The sequence below is a fragment of the Lemur catta genome, chromosome 17 (genome assembly GCF_020740605.2).
Source record: "Lemur catta isolate mLemCat1 chromosome 17, mLemCat1.pri, whole genome shotgun sequence".
NCBI lineage: Eukaryota > Metazoa > Chordata > Mammalia > Primates > Lemuridae > Lemur > Lemur catta.
In genome coordinates, this window is record NC_059144.1 from 26,374,764 (window position 1) to 26,397,259 (window position 22,496).

General features: G+C 43.3%; 1 protein-coding gene across 1 annotated transcript in view; it reads left to right on the forward strand.

Annotated features, from left to right (window-relative positions):
* Positions 1-16,851, forward strand: part of PSMF1 (proteasome inhibitor subunit 1) — a 39,507-nt gene extending 22,656 nt beyond the window's left edge. The window contains exons 5-7 of the mRNA XM_045529563.1: positions 12,775-12,828; positions 13,910-14,068; positions 14,580-16,851. Of these exons, the coding sequence (XP_045385519.1) occupies positions 12,775-12,828; positions 13,910-14,068; positions 14,580-14,631 (265 nt within the window). The 3' untranslated portion in view covers positions 14,632-16,851. The remainder of the gene's footprint in view (positions 1-12,774; positions 12,829-13,909; positions 14,069-14,579) is intronic.
* The last annotated feature ends 5,645 nt before the right edge of the window (positions 16,852-22,496 follow it).

The window sequence follows — 22,496 nt, forward strand, 5'->3', positions numbered from 1 at the left end:
TCAGATAGGAAACTGTATGCCCCTAATCCTGTTCCCTGTTTTGAAAAAGCAGTTTTTTCTATGCTTAACCAGCTTCACTAAAAATAAATCTTTAGATATAAAGCTCTTATTTATGTCATTCTGAGTTCATTTTTAATCTCGATCAGTCTGTGTCTTTACATATTTTTAAATGTTCCAAATAGTTTGTGTTCCACATTTTCTTTTTAAAATTTCATAATCCATTTACTAAATGCTAAACATAGCTGTTTTAGTATCTGATGTTTTATTTTACTAGTGTGCTATGGTTTGCCTAACCTCCAGGCAGGTATTTCAAGCGCTTCTAATTTTCATTGTAAATAGTACAGCTATGAACGTCTGTATATATTAAAGGCTTTATTTTTCTTTTGCTTCCTTGTATTATATTCCTTATGCTGAAGGCTCTCAAACTTTATGGTCTCGGGAACCGGTTCCTCTGGCACTTTCAAAAATTATTGAGGACCCCAAAGAGCTCTTGTTTGTGTTGTATCTCTCAGTAGTTACCATATTAGAAATTACAAATGAAATTTTTAAAATATATATTTTAAAATAACAATAAACCCATTATGTGTTAACATAAATAACAGACTTTTATGAAAATGTCTTTTCAAAACAAAAAATTTAATGAGAAGAGTGACATTGTAATTTAGTGAGAAGAGTGACATTGTTTTATATTTTTATAAATCTGCCTTAATAGAAGACAGCTAGATTCTCATCTCTGCCTCTGCTTTCAGTCTATAAGGGATATCTTGCTTTTGTCGAAGCCTTGCACAGATAGGTTGTTGGAAAAGAGAGTGGCTTAATAGCCTTTTCAAATAATTGTGGATATTATTCTTCGCTATTACACTAAAACTTTACAAGTGGTAGTTTCTTTAAGGGTTAGTTGCAATGTGGAATCTGAATCCCTATCAGTGAACTTTTTGTACATCTGTTACATTAAAATCCACTAGTCTATCATGCCCTTTGAATGGATCTTTTACCCATGCATGATATCAGGAGATCGTGTATTTGGTCATTTGGAAAGTATGGGTTTCACTGAGATATGCAGATCTGCTCAAAATTCACACATTTGGTTATACAATATCAAAAAATCGTATTCATTAATATTACTGACCTCAGCAGAAAAGTACTAGGAAGCTGTCAAGCTAATGGTGGATACAAATTTCCAATTTTTGCTTAAACACTTGCATTTTATCATTGGCAACAAGTACCATCCATTGTTTTCATTGAAGTAACAGGCTCACTTCCTTTTGAAGAAAATGTCTACTATGTAGCCAAGTCTGAAAACCCCTGGTTTGTCTGTCAGTCATTCTTTCAAGTAAAAATGGTTTTTCTTGAAAAAATGGCCAGTTTAGCTAGCATCTTAAACTGCACAAGTATTTTCATCATGACAGCCATTGTACTTCTATATGTAATATAATAGAAGTGCATTATGCATATTTCCCACTTAATGCAAAATATTTAAAAGACATGCTCAAAGATTGAGATTTTACAAAACTTGATCAATTTTACTCCTTCATCAACAATATTATAAGTGAAACTGGGTGTGGGTGCCTGAGTGGTGAGGCAGGATACAATGAATACTAGGTTAGTGCCACAAGTCTTTTTTTTTTTGAAGTTCACTAGCCATTTGGATTTCCTCTTTTGTAAAGAGTGGATTCAAATCTCTTATCCATTTTTCTATTGGGTGGACTGTCTTTTTGTGAATTGTAGGCATTGTTTATTTACTCTAGATTTAAGTCCTTCATTAACCATATGTATTACAAATATTTTCTCTCTGTAGCTTGCCTTTTTACTCTGTTAATGGTGTTTTTTAATTAAAACCTTCTTAACATTTATTTAATCTAGCTTGTCAGTGCTCTGCCTTTATGTTTGGAGCTTTTTTATTTGTTTGAGAAATCTTTGCCCTACCCCTAAGTCATGGAGAAATTCTCATATATTTTCTTTTAGAAGCTTCAATATTTTACCTTTTATATTTAGATCTACAATCCATTTAAAATGAATTTGTATTTGTGGTGTGAGATAGATTTGTATTTTTGCATGTTGATCTCCAGTTGGTCCAGCACTGTATTTTGAAAAGAATGTTCTACTTATACCACTTTAATAATTTAATTTTCATTACTTGTGAAAGTATTATTCCCTGTTCTTAAAATTTGCCTTCATCCTTTTTCTCTTGAAGCCAAATAATATTGATCCCTTTTGTTTTTTCTCTATGGACAGCAAAGTTAGTTCAATAATATTTATATAGCTACTGGTTATTAAGTGCCAACTCTTCCAGACATCCATGTACTCTTCTTTAATCCCCTCAACAACCTCATGAGATCAGTAAGGGCTATCCCCATTTTACAGGTAAGGAAAGTGAAGTTCATGTAACAATAAGTAACTTCATCACAACCAGTAAGAAGCAGAAGTTGTGTTATAATAATGAAATACTGAATTCTACTTACTGAACTCTTTATTATGTATTAGACACTATGCTTTTGTAAACATTCTCATTTAATCTGTGTAACAACCCTGTGAAATGGATACTAGTATCTGTATTTTACAGAAGAGAAAGCTAGTGCTTAGAGATTTCATGACTTGCCCTGGGTCACACAGCTGTTAAATGGTGAAGCCAGAGTTTGAACTTGAGTCTTAACCTTAAAGCCTTTGCTTTTTCTCATCCTGAAGTCAGTCTGTTTAAGTGTCCATTGTATGTGAAGGACTGCACTAGGCACTGGGAATACACGATGAGGTGTGGACCCAGCCGTCAAAGAATTCACAGTCGATTAGGGTCAATTGCCCTTTTCATTCCAGATCAGAAGTCTTTTCAAAGCAATGACAGAAGTATGTCTGAGATCTGCTAAAGTACAGAGAAGGATAATTAATCTGAAGGATAGAAGGATAGGCTTCACAGAGATGATGACTGATGAGCGAAATTTTAAAAGGACCAGGAAAGTTCTATGGTTTGGGGGGTAATTGACTTTTATGGCCGAGGGAACAGTGGGTACCAGTGGGGTCATGAGGGAGGTGGGTTGTGATTCACTCATGCTGGCATGTCAATGTATGGGCCACTATGTTCTAAGGAGCTAGATCTGATGCTGACGTGATGGGAACCATCAGAATGTTTTGAAAAGTGATCTGGTTGAGACCCCTTTAACCACTGTTTTTTGTGTTTTTTGTTTTTTGTCTCTCAGAGTCCCAGTTAGAGTCTAACAGCTAACACACTAACATGGTTAATATTTATTGAACTCCTACTGTGTGCTGAGCAGTTACATTAAGTACAAAATATATGTAAAACAATTTCTTTTAATCTTCATAATAAGAGAATGAGGTAGATGCTATTATTATCCTCATTTTATAGAAAAGAAACCTGAGGGATTGAGAGGTTAATTAACTTGTTCAAAGCAACATAGCTCATGAGCATTAGAGAGGATTCAGTCCTTAGTATTTCCTCCTTTTGAAGCATGTATCAGTAATTGTTTCAATAGAGACAGTCTTGGCATGGATTATTCCAAGAACAAAGAGAGAGTTGGTGTGGCTGGAACATAGTACACCAGTGGAGCAGAGAGATGGGAGGTGACACTGTGAAGCACAGGCCACTGCATGTAGAGCCGTGGGGCCAAGATCAGGAGCAGCAGGAAGCCACTGGATGGGTTTAACAAGGGAGGGACCTCATATTGTTTACATAAAAAAAAAATCCTCTAGCTCCTTTATAGAGTTGGACTGCAGAGGGACAAGAGTAAAAATAGGAAAATAGGAAGACCAGGGAAGAGGCTGACACAGGCATCCCAGCAAGAAATAATGGTGGTAGGTGGTAGATGGTGGTAGTTAGGTAGGTGGATCTGGGGTATATTTGGAAGTATACCTGACAGGACTTGCTGATGGGTTGGCTTAATGAAGGGAAGAAAAATCAAGGATGATGCAAGGGTTTTTTTTTAGCCTAAGTCATTTCTAATTTTGGGCTACCATAACTAACGCTTCAGTGGACATACTTTCTATGCAACTTGGAACACATCTCTGAATATTTCCGTAGCATGCATTTCTGTAGAATTAGTACATTAAGAACTAAGCCTGAGACTGCCCAGTTGCTCTCCTAAACAGTTGTATTCCTTGGCATTCTCACTATGTTTCAGTGTTGTTTCTCTATCCTTACCAATGCTGGCGTTAGTCTCATTTTTTCTTCTAAATTACTTAGAAAAGCATCATCCCCATAACATTTGTAAGCTAACTGAATGCAACGTATAAGGCAAGTAGACTGGGGAAACTGTTTGCAGCATATGTGTATAAATTTTCTATTGCCGCAAAACAAATTGCCACAAACTTAGTGGCTTAAAACTTACGCCTGTTTGTTATCTTGTAGTTCTCTAGGTCAGGATTATGGATGTGCTTGGCTCATTCCAGTCCCTGGCAGAATTCAGTTCCTTAGGGTTGTAAGACAGATCCCGTCTCTCCCCATCAGTTCTGTAAGACTTCCACATTTCTGCTCGTGTGGCCTCCTCCATCTTCAAAGCCAGCAGTGGTGTGTGAGTCTCCTTCTCTGCTCTCCTCTGCCACCAGCCAGAGTTCTCTGCTTTTAAGATCTCCTGTTATTAGATTAGCCCACCTAGATAATCTCCCCTTTTTGAGGTCTGCAGTGCTGTATAACAAAACAATCACAAGAGTGCTTTCTCATCACATTCTTAGGTTCCAGGGATTAGGAGTTGTGGAGTCTTGAGAAGGGGCCAAATTCCACCTACCACATTCTGCCCTCTGGCCTCTCAAATGTAAACTACATCTTTCCAACTCCAGACTCCCTAACTCATCTTAACTATATCTCATCATCTAAATCCATTGAGGCTCCATAGCACATTTCCATCTGTTAGCTAAAGAAACAAGTTATCTGCTCCCAGTGCTCCCATAATACAGTAGTGGGACAGAGGGTAAGTTACCAGTTTGTAACATAGAAGAAAAACGTGCATGAAATTTATTACATACAGTATTATTTATAGTTACACACAACTCAGAAGCTATATCAAGGTATAGTAGAAGATTAAGTAAATTTTAAAAATTTTCTTCACTTGAGTAAATATTATTGGCTATTAAAAATGTTAATAACAACTAGCACTTTGAAGGCCAAAGTGGGAGGATTACTTGAGGCCAGAAGTTTGAGGTTGCAGTGAGCTATGATGGCCTGGTGCAGTGGCTCACGCCTATAATCCTAGCACTCTGGGAGGCCGATGCAGGAGGAGGATCACTTGAGGTCGGGAGTTTGATACCAGCCTGAGCAAGACCAAGACCCCATCTCTACTAAAAATAGAAAAAATTAGCCGAGTGTGGTGGTATGTACTTGTAGCCCCAGCTACTCAGGAGGCTGAGGTAGGAGGATCGTGTGAGCCCAGGAGTTTGAGGTTGCTCTGAGCTAGGCTGATGCCACGGCACTCTAGCCTGGGCAACAGAGTGAGACTCTGTCTCAAAAAAAAAAGTTAATAACAAAGACAACTTGAGAAATAAATGCAGGACTTATGTGGATGAAAACACTGGAAATTCAAAATTATATTTATGATATAATTGTATAAAAACACACTTGTGAAAGAAGACTACAAAAAAATAGCAAAAATAATCATGTCAGATTGTGGATGACATTTTTCTTTTCTGAATGCTTCATAGTTTTTTAGTATAGTTTTTGTATATCTTTTGTTACTTTCTCTTTTTCTTTCTTTAAAAAAAAATCTTCAGTTGCTTAGCCTAAATGCAGTATTATTTCCCAACCCTTCCCAGTCTCTGGTTCACCCTTGAACTCATAGGATATCCTCAGAGTGGGCAAAAGGAAAGGTTTATTGCTCCATTTTGTCAGGGCAGTGTGACCGGTGCTATTCTTGGTTATGTACACACACACTTCTCTATAGTTACTGGCATCTCCACTTCCCCAATCCTAAGTTTCCACACTTGGCAAAACAAGATAAAATAAACCCAGACCACCAAAATTCCACAGCTGAACTTGTACCCTGACTGGGAAATAGCCTAGCCATCGGTAGTCCCCAGGCCAGCAACGGTAGATCTGATCCCCCTGGGAGCTTAGGAAAAATGCAGAATCTTAGGCCCCTCTCTTGATCTTCTGATTTAGAACCTAAAATGCAAGCTCTCCCACTGATCTGTGTGCCCATTACAGTTTGAATAGCACTGGACACTGGGGAATTAGGGGTTAGGATCTGAAAATATTCAGGTCGTTGCTGCTGGGTGCTCCATGAAACCGCAGCTGGAGAAGCCTGGTGTGCAGGTAGAGCGTTCACACCCAGCAATCAACCATGGGTGTAGACCAGCAGCTGCATTGAAAGCAGCCATATTGGTGGTCTGTGCTGGTTAAGAGGGTTCTATAAAGTCCTTAAATAGCCTATTGAAACAAAAAAATAAATGAAAAGAAGATTCTGTTCTGGAAAAAGCACATTCCATCCTGACTTTCCTACTCACTGCAGTAGCTGTGTGAGGACTTTGCAAAGTCCTCGGATTGGGAAAGCAGACTGGAGAAGAGTAGAGTTCAAAGTACCACCAATTAGGCATTGAATTTACCTTTGTCCCCCTGTGTTATCCTCCAGTCTGAATTCAGAGAAGCCCAAAATGAGGAAATAGACATTGGCATGGACAGACAGCGTTCCAGGAAAGCCCTGCACTTCTGACTACAGGGATAGGAAAGGGATCTACTAATGCTCAGAGGGCATGGGGAAAATCTCCTGTTTATATTTTTTCTTTTCTCCATTCATTTGTACCTTAGCCTGCGGCAGTCTGCAAACACCTAAAAGTAAGAGAGAAGAACCTTCTTTTCCAGTAAGAGGACTTGTGGTCTCAGGAACATGAGGCAAATCACAGTTGCTTTTTTCCCCTTCCTTTTTCTTCCTCCACTTGATTCTGGCGCAGGGACAGTGATGGGAAGAGCATGGCAGAGCAGGGTAAATAAAGCCCCAGCTTTCTGGCCGGAAGACCCAAAAGGGAGCCCCCTAGGGAAATGGAAAGTACCAAGGAGACCACAGAGAGGGAAGAGCTCAGAAAGCACCCCATGAAATTGTTAGGGCCTTACCCACAAGCTGTATATAAGTGGATCTGATCCTAAATAGCGTATCAGAGGCTTTGAGAACAGAACTACAGGATAGCCCACTGTTCAGGTCCCAGAGTAGCCACCGGATAGCACACACACGGTATAGCTCTGAGTGGTAGTGCTAATGCTTTAGAAACAGAATTGACCTTGAAACTAGAACTTAAAGCCCAAATCCAGTTGCTTGATTGCCTGCTAAAGCAAAAATACCAGGATTTCCCCAAAGCGTGTTGAAAAATGTTGAAAATGTCTGGGATAAAGTCCAAAATTACTGAGCGTAAGAGGACCAAGAAAATTTCAACTCACAAAAAGACAATCAACAGCTGCCAGTACCAAGATGATACAGATGTTAGAATTATCTGACAGAATTTAAAGCAGCCATTATTATAAAAATTCTCTTAAGAAGTGAGAGCAAACAGTCTTGAAATGAATGAAATGATGGAAAGTCTCAGCAAATAAACAGAAGACACAAAGAAGAACCAAATGGAAATTTTAGAACTGAAAAATATAATAATCAAAATAAACACCTCACTGGATGACTCAGCAGAATGGGTTTGACTGAGGAAAAAGTTAGTGGACTTGAAGATAGATCAATATAAATTATCCTATCTGAACAACAGAGATAAAAAAGATTTAAAAATAAAGTCTCAGGGATCTGATAATTATAAAAAGTCGAACATTGGGACCATTGAAGTCTTAGAAGGAGAGGAAAAAGAGTGCAGTGCAGAGAAATAGTTAAAGAAAATAATGGCTGAAAACTTCAGATTTGGCAAAAGACATAACCTACAGATTCAGAAAGCTCAGCAGACTCTAAGTAGGATAAACCCAGAGAAGTCCCTGCCCAAACATACATAATCAAACTGTTGAAAAGTAGAGACGAGAAAAATCTTGAGACTGGGTACAGTGGCTCATGCCTGTAATGCTAGCACTCTGGGAGGCTGAGTTGGGAGGATTGCTTGAGGTCAGGAGTTTGAGGCCAGCCTGAGCAAGAGCGAGACCCCATCTCTACTAAAAATATAAAAAATTAGCTGGGCGTGGTGGCAGATGCCTGTAGTCCCAGCTGCTTGGGTGGCTGAGGCAGGAGGATCGCTTTAGGCAACAGAGCGAGACTCTGTCTCAAAAAAAAAAAAAAAAATCTTGACAGCAGCTAGAGAAAAACAACATATTGCTCATAGAGGAATAAGAATTTGAATGATTAGGAATGTCTCATTAGAAACCGAGAAGACCAGAAAGAAGTAGTGCAACATTCTTAAAGTATGGAGAAAAAAGAACTGTCAACCCAGAATTCTATCTCCAGTGACTATCTCACCTTTATTTCTTTTTTTTTTTTTTTTTTTGAGACAGAGTCTCACTTTGTTACCCGGGCTAGAGTGAGTGCCGTGGCATCAGCCTAGCTCACAGCAACCTCAAACTCCTGGGCTTAAGCGATCCTACTGCCTCAGCCTCCCGAGTAGCTGGGACTACAGGCATGAGCCACCATGCCCGGCTAATTTTTTTTTTTTGTATATATATTTTTAGTTGGCCAGATAATTTCTTTCTATTTTTAGTAGAGACGGGGTCTCACTCTTGCTCAGGCTGGTCTCGAACTCCTGACCTCGAGCGATCCACCCGCCTCGGCCTCCCAGAGTGCTAGGATTACAGGCATGAGCCACCGCGCCCGGCCAATTTCTGAAGGGTATTAAGATATTCCCAGTGAAAAGAAACTAAGAGAATTCACAGTTAACAGGTCTTCTCAAAAGGAATAACAAAAGGCAGATCTTCAATCAGAAGAAGGGAACTGGTACCAGATGGAAACTTGGAACATCAGGAATACAGGAAGAGCAGTAGAAATAGTAAATATGTGGATAAATATAATAGACTGTTTTCTTGCATTCTCTAATGTATGCTTTATAGTTGAAAGCAAAAATTATGAGATTGTTTGATGGGGTTTTCAATGTATGTAGAGGTACTGTATGTATGGCAACCATAACGTAAAGAGGAGAGAATAGAGGGACTTGTGTGTGCTAGTAAGGTTTCTACATTCCGCTTGAAATGGTAAAATACTGTTTCTAAGTAGACTGTGAGAAGTTAAGTATATAGTAATCTCTTGAGCAACTACTAAAAAAACTATAAAATTGAATTATAAAAATAGGAAACAGGAACAAAAAAGAGGGAACAATTGGAAAACCAATAATAAAATGGTAGGTCTAAATCTAAACATAATAATAATCACATTAAAGGTAAATGGTCTTAACACACCAATTAAAAGCATGGGTTTTGAAGTTGGGCAGGCATGATGTGAATCCTCTCTTTACCATTGGTCTTCTGCAAGAAACCTACTTCTCTGGGACTCAGTTTCCTCATCTGTAAAATAGGGATAATAATCATACCTACTGAGAGAGCTGCTGCAAAGATGAAATGAGATAATGTATGTAAGGGGCTCAGCACCTTCATGTGTTAAAAATGAAAGGGAGGAACATATTTGCTTATATATGCAGAGTATCTTTGGAAGGCTATATAAGAAACTGGTGTCATTACTTTTCTGTGGGAAGACTTGGTGGGCTGGGAGACAGGGATAAGAGGGAGATGTTTGACTATTACAGGGCCACAGTTTCTTGACTACAATTCTGAAGTCAACAGAGCTCTCAAATGCTTGCTTCATAAGCTTAGTGGCAGAACCTAACCTGAAGTGGCACAGAATTTCATTTGTCCCATGTAAGTATTAATATCCATTCATTTTGCAGAAATATTAGGGTATCAGTTACAGGGTGCTGCTTGGAATATCACACAAAATACATTATTGTACCTTATCTAACCTTTCTAAAATATGAAAAATACTGAATTCCAAAACACATCTAGCCTAAGATTATGGACCTGCATATCTTTTTTATGCATGAATTTTGAAAGTAGTGACTGTATTTCTTCAGAAAGTTAAATTTTAAAAATTAATCTTTTGAAAACTAATTTAAAAAAAAACTAATTTTGGCACAGCATCTGACACAAAGCAAGCTCTCAGTAAATAGCAGCGGCTGCTGTTATTCCGTTCTTCCAGGCCTTTCCTGTCAACAAATATGTTCGCGTCCAAAACTACATTTCATCATCATGGCAGACCTTGTGAATGTTACTACTTAAATTTTGTATCTTAAAAGACTGAGGTTCAGTAGTTTTGTGGCAGGCCATGCCAAGCAGCTAGATAATCCCAAGCCCAAAGTCCAGAGCACAGCTTCTGACTGCCAGTCCTGAGACCTAGTTCAGCAGGCCACCTGAGCCATTAGAAAGATGTCAGCTGAATTTGTGTGCCCAAGGCCGGGTGTGTTGCTTTTATATAAGAGAAGAGGGGAGCACATAAGGAGGAAGTATGTGTGTTGCAGCCGGGACATACTGGCCCAGTGGGCCCAGCCATGCGGTTTTTTCTGCAGGGTTAGCATGGATCACGAGGCCATGTACAAAAATGACTTTTTAAAAACCCCTAGAGTCTTATTCAGCACATCTAACACTGAGACTCGGCCAAGGGGGCTATGGAAAGAAAGACGACCCCTGTGCTATTTTCAATGGATTCGAAGGGCGTACATCATGAGTCACAGAAGTGTGCGTTTGTTGCAGTTAGCCTGTGTTGAGTGTGAGCCTACTGAATATGCTGTGACAGTGTTGAGTATACAAATTATTGGGGTGGGCCCTACAGCTGCTTCTCTAGCCTTCTTTGTTCTCTGCTTCTTCCCTCCCCACACTCTGGTCCAGAGAGAAAAATAGAGATGGCTACATATTTCAGGAACAATCAAGGCTCTTTATTCCCTGACATTTTAACAGCCTCTAGAAGCCCCCTCTGTTTTCTGCTTTGTAGGGAGGGGGGCTCACCTCACGGAACCAGGTAAGAGGCTCGCTGCCCTCCAGCACCACCTGGTCTACCTCCAGTGAGGCAGGAGGCTGCAGACCACTAGAAACTTTGACTACTGGTTGCAGGAACCGTGACTTGGGAAAAGTAACCTAGGTCAGGAAGAATGCCTTCCCTTGGGAACCTCTAGTCCACTTACCTCGCAATACTCTTTCCAGCCCACTAGGTGGAACTGACTGGATTTTTTGGATTTTTTCCCAGTTCTCTAATGGCTCTCACCTATAAGCTTAGATTAGCGCTGTTTATAAGGCTTTCCTGAGGTCTGGCAAGCCCCACCCATACCCCACAACTGTCAGGTTTGTATTGCTCACCGGGGCTCCAACACTGATTCCAAAGCTCACTTTTTTTTTTGAGACAGAGTCTTGCTGTGTCACCCAGGTTAGAGTGCAGTAGTGGTGTCGTCATAGCTCGCTGCAACCTGAAACTCCTAGGCTCAAACAATTCTCTTGCCTCAGCCCCCCAAGTAGCTGGGACTACAGGCACACACCACCTGGCTAATTTTTCTATGTTTTGTAGAGACAAGGATCTTGCTCTTGCTCAGGCTGGTCTCAAACTCAACCAATCCTTGCCTGACCTCAAGCAATCCTCCCACCTCAGCCTCCCAGAGTGCTAGGATTACAGGTGTGAGCCACTGTGCCTGGCTGCAAAGCACACTTTTTAAAATACTAAATATATCTATATCCTTTATAGGAAAAATGAAGTATAAAGTAGAAACTCACCACCCAGGAGTAACTGTCATTGTTTACACTTTCAATACGCTTCTTTCTAGTTTTGTTTATATACAAACACACACGTTTTTCACAGTTGATTTCCCTAGGCTATTGATAATCTGCTTTTCCCCCACACTTAACACTAGAGCATGAACATTTTTCCACATCATTTTTAAAACATTCTAAGAACATTGTTTCTATTGTTTCCATGGCTGTATTTAGGGATATACCGTGATGTACCTAACTGGTTCCCATTTAGGCTGATTCAAGTTTCCTTGATTAAAGTCTTTGTGGATATATTTTAATTCGAAGTCTGTGTTCTTTCTTTAAGATGGATACCTAAACATAAACTTAGTAGATCAGAGAGTATAAATGTATATGACTTTTGAGTGGTAGATTATATTTTGTGTGTATATGTATTAGAGAATATAGAATTGTTCTGTGGAATCTGTGCACTCATTGATGCTCCTTCTAGCTTATGCATTCTCAGTGAAGGCAAAAAGTTGGTTCTTGGTAGGACGAAGGGGGTTTGTCCTAGAGATTACAGTGGTTTGTGCCCCTCCAGCAGGCTACAGTGCATAAATAGATATATAGTATATCCGTGATACTGAAGTTTCATACAGGGACCATAATGACAAAAGGTTGAGAAGCATTATTGTAGCTATATATGACTCCATACATCTATCTCACTCCACCTTGAAAGCTTTTAAATCTTAGCCTTTGGGATTTTGGTTTTTGGTTTTAGAATAATACTGTTCTGATATAAAACTTCCTGGTTATTTGTATGAAGTTGAGGAATTTGACAAATGTGTGAATAAAATAAAATTCATCTGGAGTTTACCACTGTTTACCACTGTTTACCACTTTTTCTTTATACGGAATTGAGCTCGTCCATGTTTTTAGCTTTGTGTTCCGCCCTTTTCACATAATTGCCATTGTAATATTATCAGTGTTAATCTGCGACACAGACCACTTGAAATATCCCTGTGCTTTGATCTCATGTAGGGGTTTCCCCTGTCCTCCATGCCTAGGGGTGCATTTGTGACCCCACAGGTGTCAGGTTCGGGCTCCTGGGAGCCCAGGCACTGGCTGCTCTGGGACTTGCAATAATTGTCCCTTGTTTGTTTCAGGTGTGATCCCCTGGGCCCGTTTGCTGTCGGTGGAGAAGACCTGGACCCCTTTGGGTGAGTTCTGCTGGGCAGGTGGTAGCAACACAACTTGCTTTTGTGGCTTTTCAGCCCTAGCTCATCTTCTAATTTTAGAGTTTTTCGTCAGTCTCTTCCTTTGGGGTGAAGGAGGCAGTTGTTGCTGAGCTCTGCCACACCGAGAGCAGTGCAGCAGAGCTCTGAGTGTTGGGGGAAGCTGAGCAAGTCCAGCAGGCGGCTCCTCAGTCATTTCCCCGTCCCCCCACCCACCTAGTGGAGGACAACGGCCCTGCCTTGGATGGAAGGATACTGCGAGGATTTATTGGGTGCATATGGTGGGCGACAGACCTTAGAGAAACTCAGGGCTATTCAGACAGGACTCTGGTTCTTGCCATGCACCTAACAAAGTTCTTGCAGCTTCAGCTATGCACTATCTTCCCTGAACTGGATTGTAACTTCTGCTGCAGAGTGACCCCAACTTTAGCATTTCATTCTTAGACAGAAGGGAAATCACTTAAGTCTACAGTGCAGCTTGAGCAGTGACCTCAAAATTTGGGAAACATCTGCCCATTCATCCTAGTTTGAGCACATGAGGTCAGGTCCATGGAACTCAGCGAGCAATAGCTGCTGTCAGGAGCAGGACTTGGGCAACCCACAGGCAGTCAGAAATCACCCTGAGGCCCTTAAGGGTAAGAGAGCAAAAAAACTTGCATCATGGATTGCCTCAATGCCATTATTAGTCCTTAGACTTAGAGTAGTGCCCTCCAGAGCCTTTTGAGGGCTCTGCATTGACCCTGGCAAGTTTTGGCTCCTGTTCTTGATCAAATTAGCCCCCTTGGGTGTAGAACATGGCAGGGACCTCAATTTTGTGGGGTCAGGAACCCTATAGAACCAAGCCTTGCAGAACCAGAAACACTTAGCAATAAGGTGTGCTTTTTGTATAGGCTTGTGTTCTGGCTCTTGCCCACTTCCTGGTGGCTCTCAAGCAGCCATCCACGAGTCTGCGTAGACCATCTAGAGTAGACGTCTAGTTGTTCTTAGTCCATGCTCACCTCCCTCGCCTGTTCTCCAAGGGCAGTCCCTGCCACACCCACTTACCTATCTTCCCTTCTTGCCTCAGGTGTCGGAGAGGTGGCATGATTGTGGATCCCCTGAGGTCTGGCTTCCCAAGAGCACTTATTGACCCATCCTCAGGCCTCCCGAACCGGCTTCCTCCAGGCGCTGTGCCCCCAGGAGCTCGCTTTGACCCCTTTGGACCCATTGGGACCAGCCCATCTGGGTAGGTAGTCACTCAGGTATGCTGAGAAGTAGGACCTACTTCAGCAATGAAGGTTTCTGGCCCCAGGCACAGAGTTGCCACTCCCTCTGCCTACTGCTGCCAAGAGAGTAAGTAGTTTCCTCCAGGCCCTTGCCTGATGCCTCCCTGGAGCCTTCCAGGAGCTCCCTATTCCTTAGTGCCTCCCTTCCCCCAGCTTTCCCCTAGGGAGGACTCAGAGGAGGAGGAGGAGGAACTAACAGTTCTTGAAAGTTAAGTGTGTGTCAGAAACTCATTGGATCCTTATGTCAACTGTCTTGGGTAGATAGTACTGTCCACATTTTATAGACTCAGTAATTGAGGCCCTGAAAGATTAGGTGACTTATTCCAGATGGGGGAGTCAAACCCACGCTGTCTGGCTCTAGAGTGCATGCTCTTAAATTCCATGCACCACGGCCTCATTGTGGATCATATCTGCCTGTGTGCCCCTGGCCCCTCCACCACTCCAACTCATCAGCCCCTCTTTCCATTCCAGACCTAACCCAGACCATCTCCCCCCACCGGGCTACGATGACATGTTCCTGTGAAGGCCTCAAGAATGTAACATCCCAGCCTTCCCTCCACTCTCCTGGAGCTGCCACCACTGGCCCTGTCAGCAACCATGTTCTTGCAGGCTGGGGGCAAGGGACTCTGCCCATGTGTTTGCAGGCTGGCTGGGATTGCTTCCCCACCCCTTATCAGAGCCAGGGCACCTGCTGCAGCTCTCCACCTGGCTGCATATAGGTCCCAAAGAGAAATCAGTGTGTCTGTTTTACCACCAGCTCCTCCCCACTTCCCAAGGGATACTCCGGCAACATATACCCTTGAGCTGATGCAGTCCCAGTTGCAGCGCTATGAGAACAGAATGCATTTTGGATGTTATTATTAAGAACCAAATGTCAATACAAAAATTCATGTTGCCGTTCTCCCACTTTTCTTACTTTATTGCACATCCCCTTCCAGTTACAGACTTCAGTGTTTGAGTCTTTTTAGGGCTAAATGACGCTTTTCCTGCCCAGGGCCCATTCTTGCTTCTCAGGCATCTTTCTTTCATAAATATCTGTTGCTCCTGACATCATAAAGACGGGTCCCAGTCTGGCTGCGTGGATGGAAATGAATGACTAGAAATTCCATAGGCCATGAGGATGACTTTCGCAAGGGCAGGCACATTGTGGAAAGATGGCAGCATTCTGGAGAGGGCAGAACCCTCCAGTTGTTCCTGTCTGGGTCCATCTGTGCCTGGGCAGCAGCAGCCTATGAGCAGAGGAATAAACCAAACAGACCTGAATGCTAATCTCATTTTGCCACTAACTGAGTGACCCTAAGCAAGTCCCTTCTCCTCTCAGGGCCTTGTGCCCACCTATGAAATCAGAGGTGCCTTTCCTGCTCCAAAACATTCTCATGTCTCATTCTCCATACAACAACCCCCAGAAACTGAGGCAAAAGGAAAAGATTGAAGGTTCAAGGTGTTATGTGATACTTACCCATAGAGTCCGTAACTCTGTGTTTCTTGGCCCCCTTGGGTCCCAGACAAGAGCAATGAATATGGGCTCCATCCGAGTGTGGTGTTGAACTTTGAGAGGAGTAAGGAGCCCCAGCCTCTGGAAGCCTGTGCCCTTGTGTCCAAGCCCACCTGACCTTTGGTGTTCTCCGGATCCTTTTCAGCCCGAGGCCTAACAGACGTGGGCAATGATGAGCCCTTGTGCTGGAGTGGAAAGAGCAACACAGAGCACCAGGCTGAGAGGCACAGGATCAAAGGCGCTAGAGTCACTTCTGCTCCACAGCTAGCCTTTCAACCATGTGCAGGTCCTTTCATTTCTCCGATCCTTGGATGCCTTCCCCTAAATTAGAGTGTATTATGTACCTGTAGGCAGCAGGCTACCATAGCTTTTCTGAGGTGTCTGCTAGGCTATTTTCTATAGCCTAAGATTGACTGACTGCTCAGCTGAGAATGGGTAGGGTTACACTAAACTGACACTTAGGCCCAGGGACAGTCTCAGATGGATGCTGGGCCTACGTGGAGAGGCTAGCACGAGCAGCTCCCTAGTTATTTCTGGTGGTCCCATGCCAAGTGCTGATTTAGTAAAAGACCCTGGAGACAAGGGAGCTGACTACCTTAAAGACTGTAAGACATCTCTGTTCTGGAGAAAAACCCAGAGATCAGGCAGAGGTGCAATGCAGTCATTCATCATAACCTTCCATGTGGGCTGGCAAATGGGTGAAAGGTTAGTTTTTGTTTTGGAATTGGACCATACCTTCAACTAAAAGGATTTGGAACAATTTGCTCATAAAAACATCCTTTATTGTAAAAGAAAGCATTTAAAGGAATATCAGACTAGAGACCATCAGACAGAGTGGGGAAAGTGTATAACTTTTAGGACCCTGATTTGAGGAAAAGACAAAATTTAATAAATTTGCCACTGAGATTTTCTAGTAGCAAAGGTCGAAAAGATAGTCATATACATAATTCTGTTTTCTGGAAACAGAAAATTGAGTGATTCATCTGCAGAATCGGCCATTTTTTGTGTGGGTCTCCTTGCATCAAGGACACTAAGGAACACGGATGATGTCTTAGATGTTATTTGGCGGAAAGTAAGTGGAGCTCTTAGGAACTTCCAAGTCAAGCTGTTGGTGTTTGTTTTGGTCTGGGCCATTTTTCTCCTTTCAGACATGAGTAATGACTGAGCAGCAAGTGGAAATATTTCAGGTCTATGTTTTGTAGAACCCAAAAGATTGGAGCTTTAACAATAAACATCAGCATTTAATAACCTGTTCCTCTTTTTTTTTAATAACAGCTTTATTGAGATGTAATTCACATACCCATAAAGTTCACCCTCCTAAGGTATACAATTCAGTGGGTTTTAGTGTATTCACAGTGTTATAAATCCATCACCATATATAATGCCTGAACATTTTCACCACCTCAAAAAGAAACTTCATCCCATTAGCAGTGACTCCCATTCCCCTCCTGTCAGCCCCAGGCAACCACCACCATCTTCCATCTCTAAAGATGTACCTATTCTGCACAGTTCTCACAAATGGAATCATTCAATATGTGATCTTTCATTTAGTGTAATGTTTTAAAGATTTCATTCATGTAGCAGTACTTCATTCCTTTTTACGGTTGAATAATACATAGTATGGATATATTACATTTTGTTTATCCCTTTATCAGTTGGGCAGTTGGATTTGTTTTTGCTGTTACGAATAATGGTGCTATGAACATTCGTGTATAAGTTTTTGTGTAAACAGATGTTTTCACTTCACTTGGGAATATACCAAGGATTGGAATTGCTGGATCCCATGGTAACCCTGTGTTTTCCTTTTTGAGGAATTGCCAGGCTGTTTTCTACAGGAGCCACATCGTTTTACATTCCCACCAGTGATGTGTGAGGGTTCCAGTTTCTCCTCATCTAGACCAACACTTGTTGTTCTTCATGCTTACAACCATCCTAGTGGGTGTGAAGTGGCATCCCATTGTGTTTTTGTCCTCTATATTTTTATAAAGGAGAATTTTGACCTAGGCCAAGCAAGGCAGAGACCAGAGCCAGTCCCCGTTGGGGAACAGAACATGGCTTTGATAATAGCCACCTTGGGGTGACCGTGGCTGGTGAGCTACAGAGGAGTTGGGTTTAACTTTTGGGGATGATCTGGGCTGGGTGTGATACAGGACAGGTTCTGTCTCCAGGGAAGTTCCCATGACCTTTTCAGGTCTAGGGAGATTCACAGTATCACTTTTCTTGGTTTGAAATGTCATTGTTCATCCAGTGACTTTACAAGTAGAATAAAAGTCTGGTTCTAAATCATTGTCTTTTGATGCTGAAGTGCCGTAGACCACTTGGACCATTTAAACCCCCACATCCCACCTTCTCTTCCTTGGCTTGTCTCCTGCCCAGTTCTCAGAGCTGCTTGTGTTTCTCATTGCATTTATCTACGGAAGCAGGAGCTTCTGTCATGAGTCTCTTAAGACCTAAACTCCAAGAATGTGTTGTGCTCACAATGGAGGCTACATTCCTGTGCTGGATGGTCAGCGCCTGTTGACACACAGTTAGAAAACAGCTAGCAAGTCCCAACAACCTCACTCTTTGGAACCCAGCTTCCCTAGTGGCCTGCCTTTCTGCCATCATTAATGCCATTCTGTTACTGATCCATGCCTCTCTTCACAGCAGGAAAATTAGAATCTGTGGAGCCGTTCGTATTTTCTGTCACCTAATCTTGTCTACTTTGGTACAGTTACCAATAAGACAGGTCCCACTACTAAGGAGAGGAAAGAGTCCCTACATGCGTATCCCCAGTTTTCTCTGTCATAACACTTGCTTGCTTCTAGGCCACGATCAACTTTTTGCACCAAAGTAGAGACTCAAAGGAAGGCTTCCAAGTCCCCATCCCTTGGTTGCCTTTGGGATAACACAAGGCACACCCCAAGTCACTGCAGCTGTGCTTTGCCTTGAATCTGTCCTGAGGAGTGGGTGAGAGGCAAGGGTGGCAGGCAGGGTGGTGGGCAGTGAGGGGTGGCAAGGCCCAGGTGACTGAGGACAGACCCTAGTATTCAAAAAGCAAGTGAAGAGGTTTGAATACCTGACTCAGTGCTGGTGGGAGGTGCAAAGTGGAAGCCCCAGTCCCTGCTTAGAGGAACATGAGGATGATGGTGCAGAGGACACTGGATGACCACGTGAATGCTGTGTTTTAGATGAGCCACATAAGGTGAGTGTTGTGAGAGTCACTGTGTGACGGGTTCAGAGAGATGAGGGAGGCAGGGTCCTGCTGAAGTGTCAGGCTTCTGGTTCAGCTGCAGTACACAAACTAATGTAGCTTTTTCAGCCAAAAAGGTCAGGGTCCAGAGAGCAGCAGGATCATATCATCATTGCCATGATTTGGGGAATAGGAACTCCAGAGCCACACAGAAAGTACCTACATCTATACCAGAAAGTGGATGCCCTTCATACCGCCATCTTGATCCCACTCAGCTCAGTTCCAAGTTCAGGGTTCAATTGAATGCATCTGATTGTTGGAACTTACATTGCTTCTCTAACTGTAGTGGCAAGGAATCTGGGGAAAATTTCTTTATTCCATCTTCCCACGTCTATACTCAGGAGGGGGCAGTGGGACAGACCTCTGACAAGCCAAGCTGTGTCTGTCTGCGCCTTGGACCGTGACATAGATGGGTACCACAGCCTTGCATGCCTGAGATGCCTGCTCTTGAGTGCACGTCAGTGCATGCTGGGCCCCAGTCCAGATCTCCAGGGAAGGGCCTTCAAATCTGTTTTTACAAGTTCCTCTTGTGATTCATATGATCATGCAAATTTGAGAACTGAGAAAGGAGGGAAAGACCTACATCCTGGCTACTCAGACCAGCAGCAGTATCATCACCCGGGAACCTGCTAGGAACACAGAATCTCGAGCCCCACTCCAGACTTACTCATGAGAATCTGCATTTTAACAAGTTCTCCACGTGACTCGTGTGCACGTTAAAGTTTGAGAAGCTCAAGTGTCCGAAGTGTATGTCTTCTTCCTTCACTTGGACATCAGGTAAAAAGAACTGAGTTCATCTTCTTGGTTGATGGCACATTATGATGAGTGCATGCAAGAACTTTTCATTTTAAGTTTTCCGTAATTTTACCCCAGTATCCCCTCCATTCCCTTGCCCCCTGGGTCACTCAAATGTGTTTCATCTGTCTTTAGAAATGCAGTACCCTTATAAGATAGCATACATTATATCATAACCATAATGAGGTATTATCCCTATTTTCTAGCTCAGAAAAAGAGGGTTTGGAAAAGTCCAGTAATTTGCTCAAGGCCAAGCAGGGACCTCAGAATCAGTCAGGCATGGCTATGACTCCCAGCCCTCCCTTCGCCACTGTGTGCACTTCCTCATGACTGTCATCCCGATCTGCAGGATTGTTGCAGGGTCCAACCAAAAAATGTGTCTTATGAACAGGTAGTTGAGGCTGGGGGTGTGTGGCCGGTCGCTATTATTACTGCAGCCATATGGGAAGATGTGGGTGGGGCTCAAGGATGAGGAGAGGAACCTTGGGATGGCCCCCCCACCCCCAATGCAGGAAACAAGCATTTATCTGGTGCTAGACTTCTCATCTCATGTGGTACCCTAACAACCCCAAGGTAAATTCTTAGTGGCATTAGTCAAGGTGCTGGATGTACCCCCTGGGGATGGGTGCCAGAACTGTGATTGGAAGCCAGGTCAGCCTGGTTCTAAAGCCAGTGCTCTTTTTGGTAGAACTGCTGTACCCAGACCTCACACCTTCTCCAGGTGAGAAATATGGATCCCTTGGCAAAACCCATTTCAGAAGCTGGAAAACCAAGTCGGGACTATGTGAGAAGGGAACAATGCTGCATAATCTCCAAGATGGTCTGAGACTCTTGAATCAGTCCTGCTTGCAAACTGGGCCTCATGTTTCCAAATACTTCTACCTACATCCACAGCACCCAGAACACCCTGGCTAGAAGGAGCATATGAAGCCACCCAGCACACCTCCATTCCACGGGAGAAGAAACAGGCCCAAGAAGCCCCTCTGTGAGGGTGAGCCCTTGAGAGGCTTCTCTGGGCTGCAGGGATGGGCTTGGGTTCTGTGCAGGTCTCTGTCACCTGACCCCAAGTGCTGCTCACCTGGGCCCTCTGCGTTTAGTAGGATGGAAGCTACTCTTCTCCACTGATCAGGTGAAAAAACAGGTCGAGGGCCGTTGAGTGACTTTCCCAAAGTCACACAGGCCACAGAAATCCTGGCTCCAATTTCAAGGCTTTCCCACTAAAAACTTCCTAAGGCAGGCCGGGCACGGTGGCTCACGCCTGTAATCCCAGCACTCTGGGAGGCTGAGGCAGGTGGATCGCTCGAGGTCAGGAGTTCAAGACCAGCCTGAGCAAGAGCGAGACCCCGTCTCTACTAAAAATAGAAATTATCTGGCCAACTAAAATATATATATAGAAAAAAATTAGCCGGGCATGGTGGCGCATGCCTGTAGTCCCAGCTACTCGGGAGGCTGAGGCAGTAGGATCGCTTAATTCCAGGAGTTTGAGGTTGCTGTGAGCTAGGCTGATGCCACGGCACTCACTCTAGCCCGGGCCACACAGTGAGACTCTGTCTCAAAAAAAAAAGAAAAAACTTCTAAGGCAGTTATAGATGTCCCTGAGTGACAAAAATATGAGAGTCCTATTCCTTTCCACCTCCTTCTCCCCTCAGCTAGGCTTAGTGTTAAGACGAAGGCGCTGTAGAGGTTCAGCACCCTGGTCAGCGCCCACCTTCCCTGGAACAGCTGGAGGGAGGACTTTGGTCCAGATTACGCCAAACAGGGCTTCTCCCCAGTCCAGGATGGCCCACTCCTGGAGACAGGCAGGCATTCCAAGAGGAGGGGACCTGAACCAAGGTGTCCTACCTCAACTGCAGAGCCTGGCCCTCTCCCTCTCCTTCAGATTAGACCCACGGGAGCAGTTTCATCCTTTAGGCTTCTTGCTTCCCAGGACATAGATTCAAGTGAAGACCCTATAAAGAGACGGATAGACCAGGAGCCTGAGCCATGGTGACTCTGGGCAAGTCCTGTCCCTTTGGATTTCCTCATCTGTAAAATGGAGATAAGGGTGGACCTGACTCTACCAAGATCCTGCCCACCTGTAAGATTCCATGATTCTAAGTGGGCTGGGGTTCAGTGCCACCCCCCTTCCTGCCCTCCTTTTCTCCCCCAGAACCTCTGAATTCACATGTAAATCACAGGCTTCAAAGTGGCAGCCCGCAGCGCAGATCTGCCAGCATGCTCTGACTGGCCTGCATGTTACTAAATTTGATGAGATGCATGATGGCATGTTATTAAATGTGAGTGTGGACTCTGCTTTTTACCACCTGTGTGACCTTTGGCAAGTCACATGACCTGCCTATGCCAAAGCTTCCTCATCTGTAAAATGAGGTGACAGACCCCCTCCATAGGGTAGTTGTGAAGTTTGCATAGGCTAGTAGAAGTAAGGACGTAGAAGAGGGCCTGGCACAGAGAGAACACTAGGTTGTTGTTTTAAAATTGGATGATTCAATGTGTATAGTGAGTAACTGGCTCATTGCAATGTACAGACATGAAGTGTTTTTCTCCAGCTGACCTCTGTCAAATCCCCTTTCTCATTGGAACATCTAGGGCCTAACCAATAACTAACTGGGCACTATGGTTTTCAAACTCAGTCCAGTCCAGTTTAAGCTTTCCAGCTCACATCCAGTTCCCAGAGGTCTCCTCTGACCTCTTCTGGGCTCTTGCTCCTCCAGCACGGTGGGTGGGGAGGGGAGGGGGGAAAGTGAAGTGTCTCTAAACTGGCCATGATGATGAGGGTGGTTAGGGGAGGTGGTCTCACTCTAATTCATACTATGTTTGGGTTTTTTTTGTTGTTATTTGTTTTTGTTTTGATAAGAAGGTCCTTAGT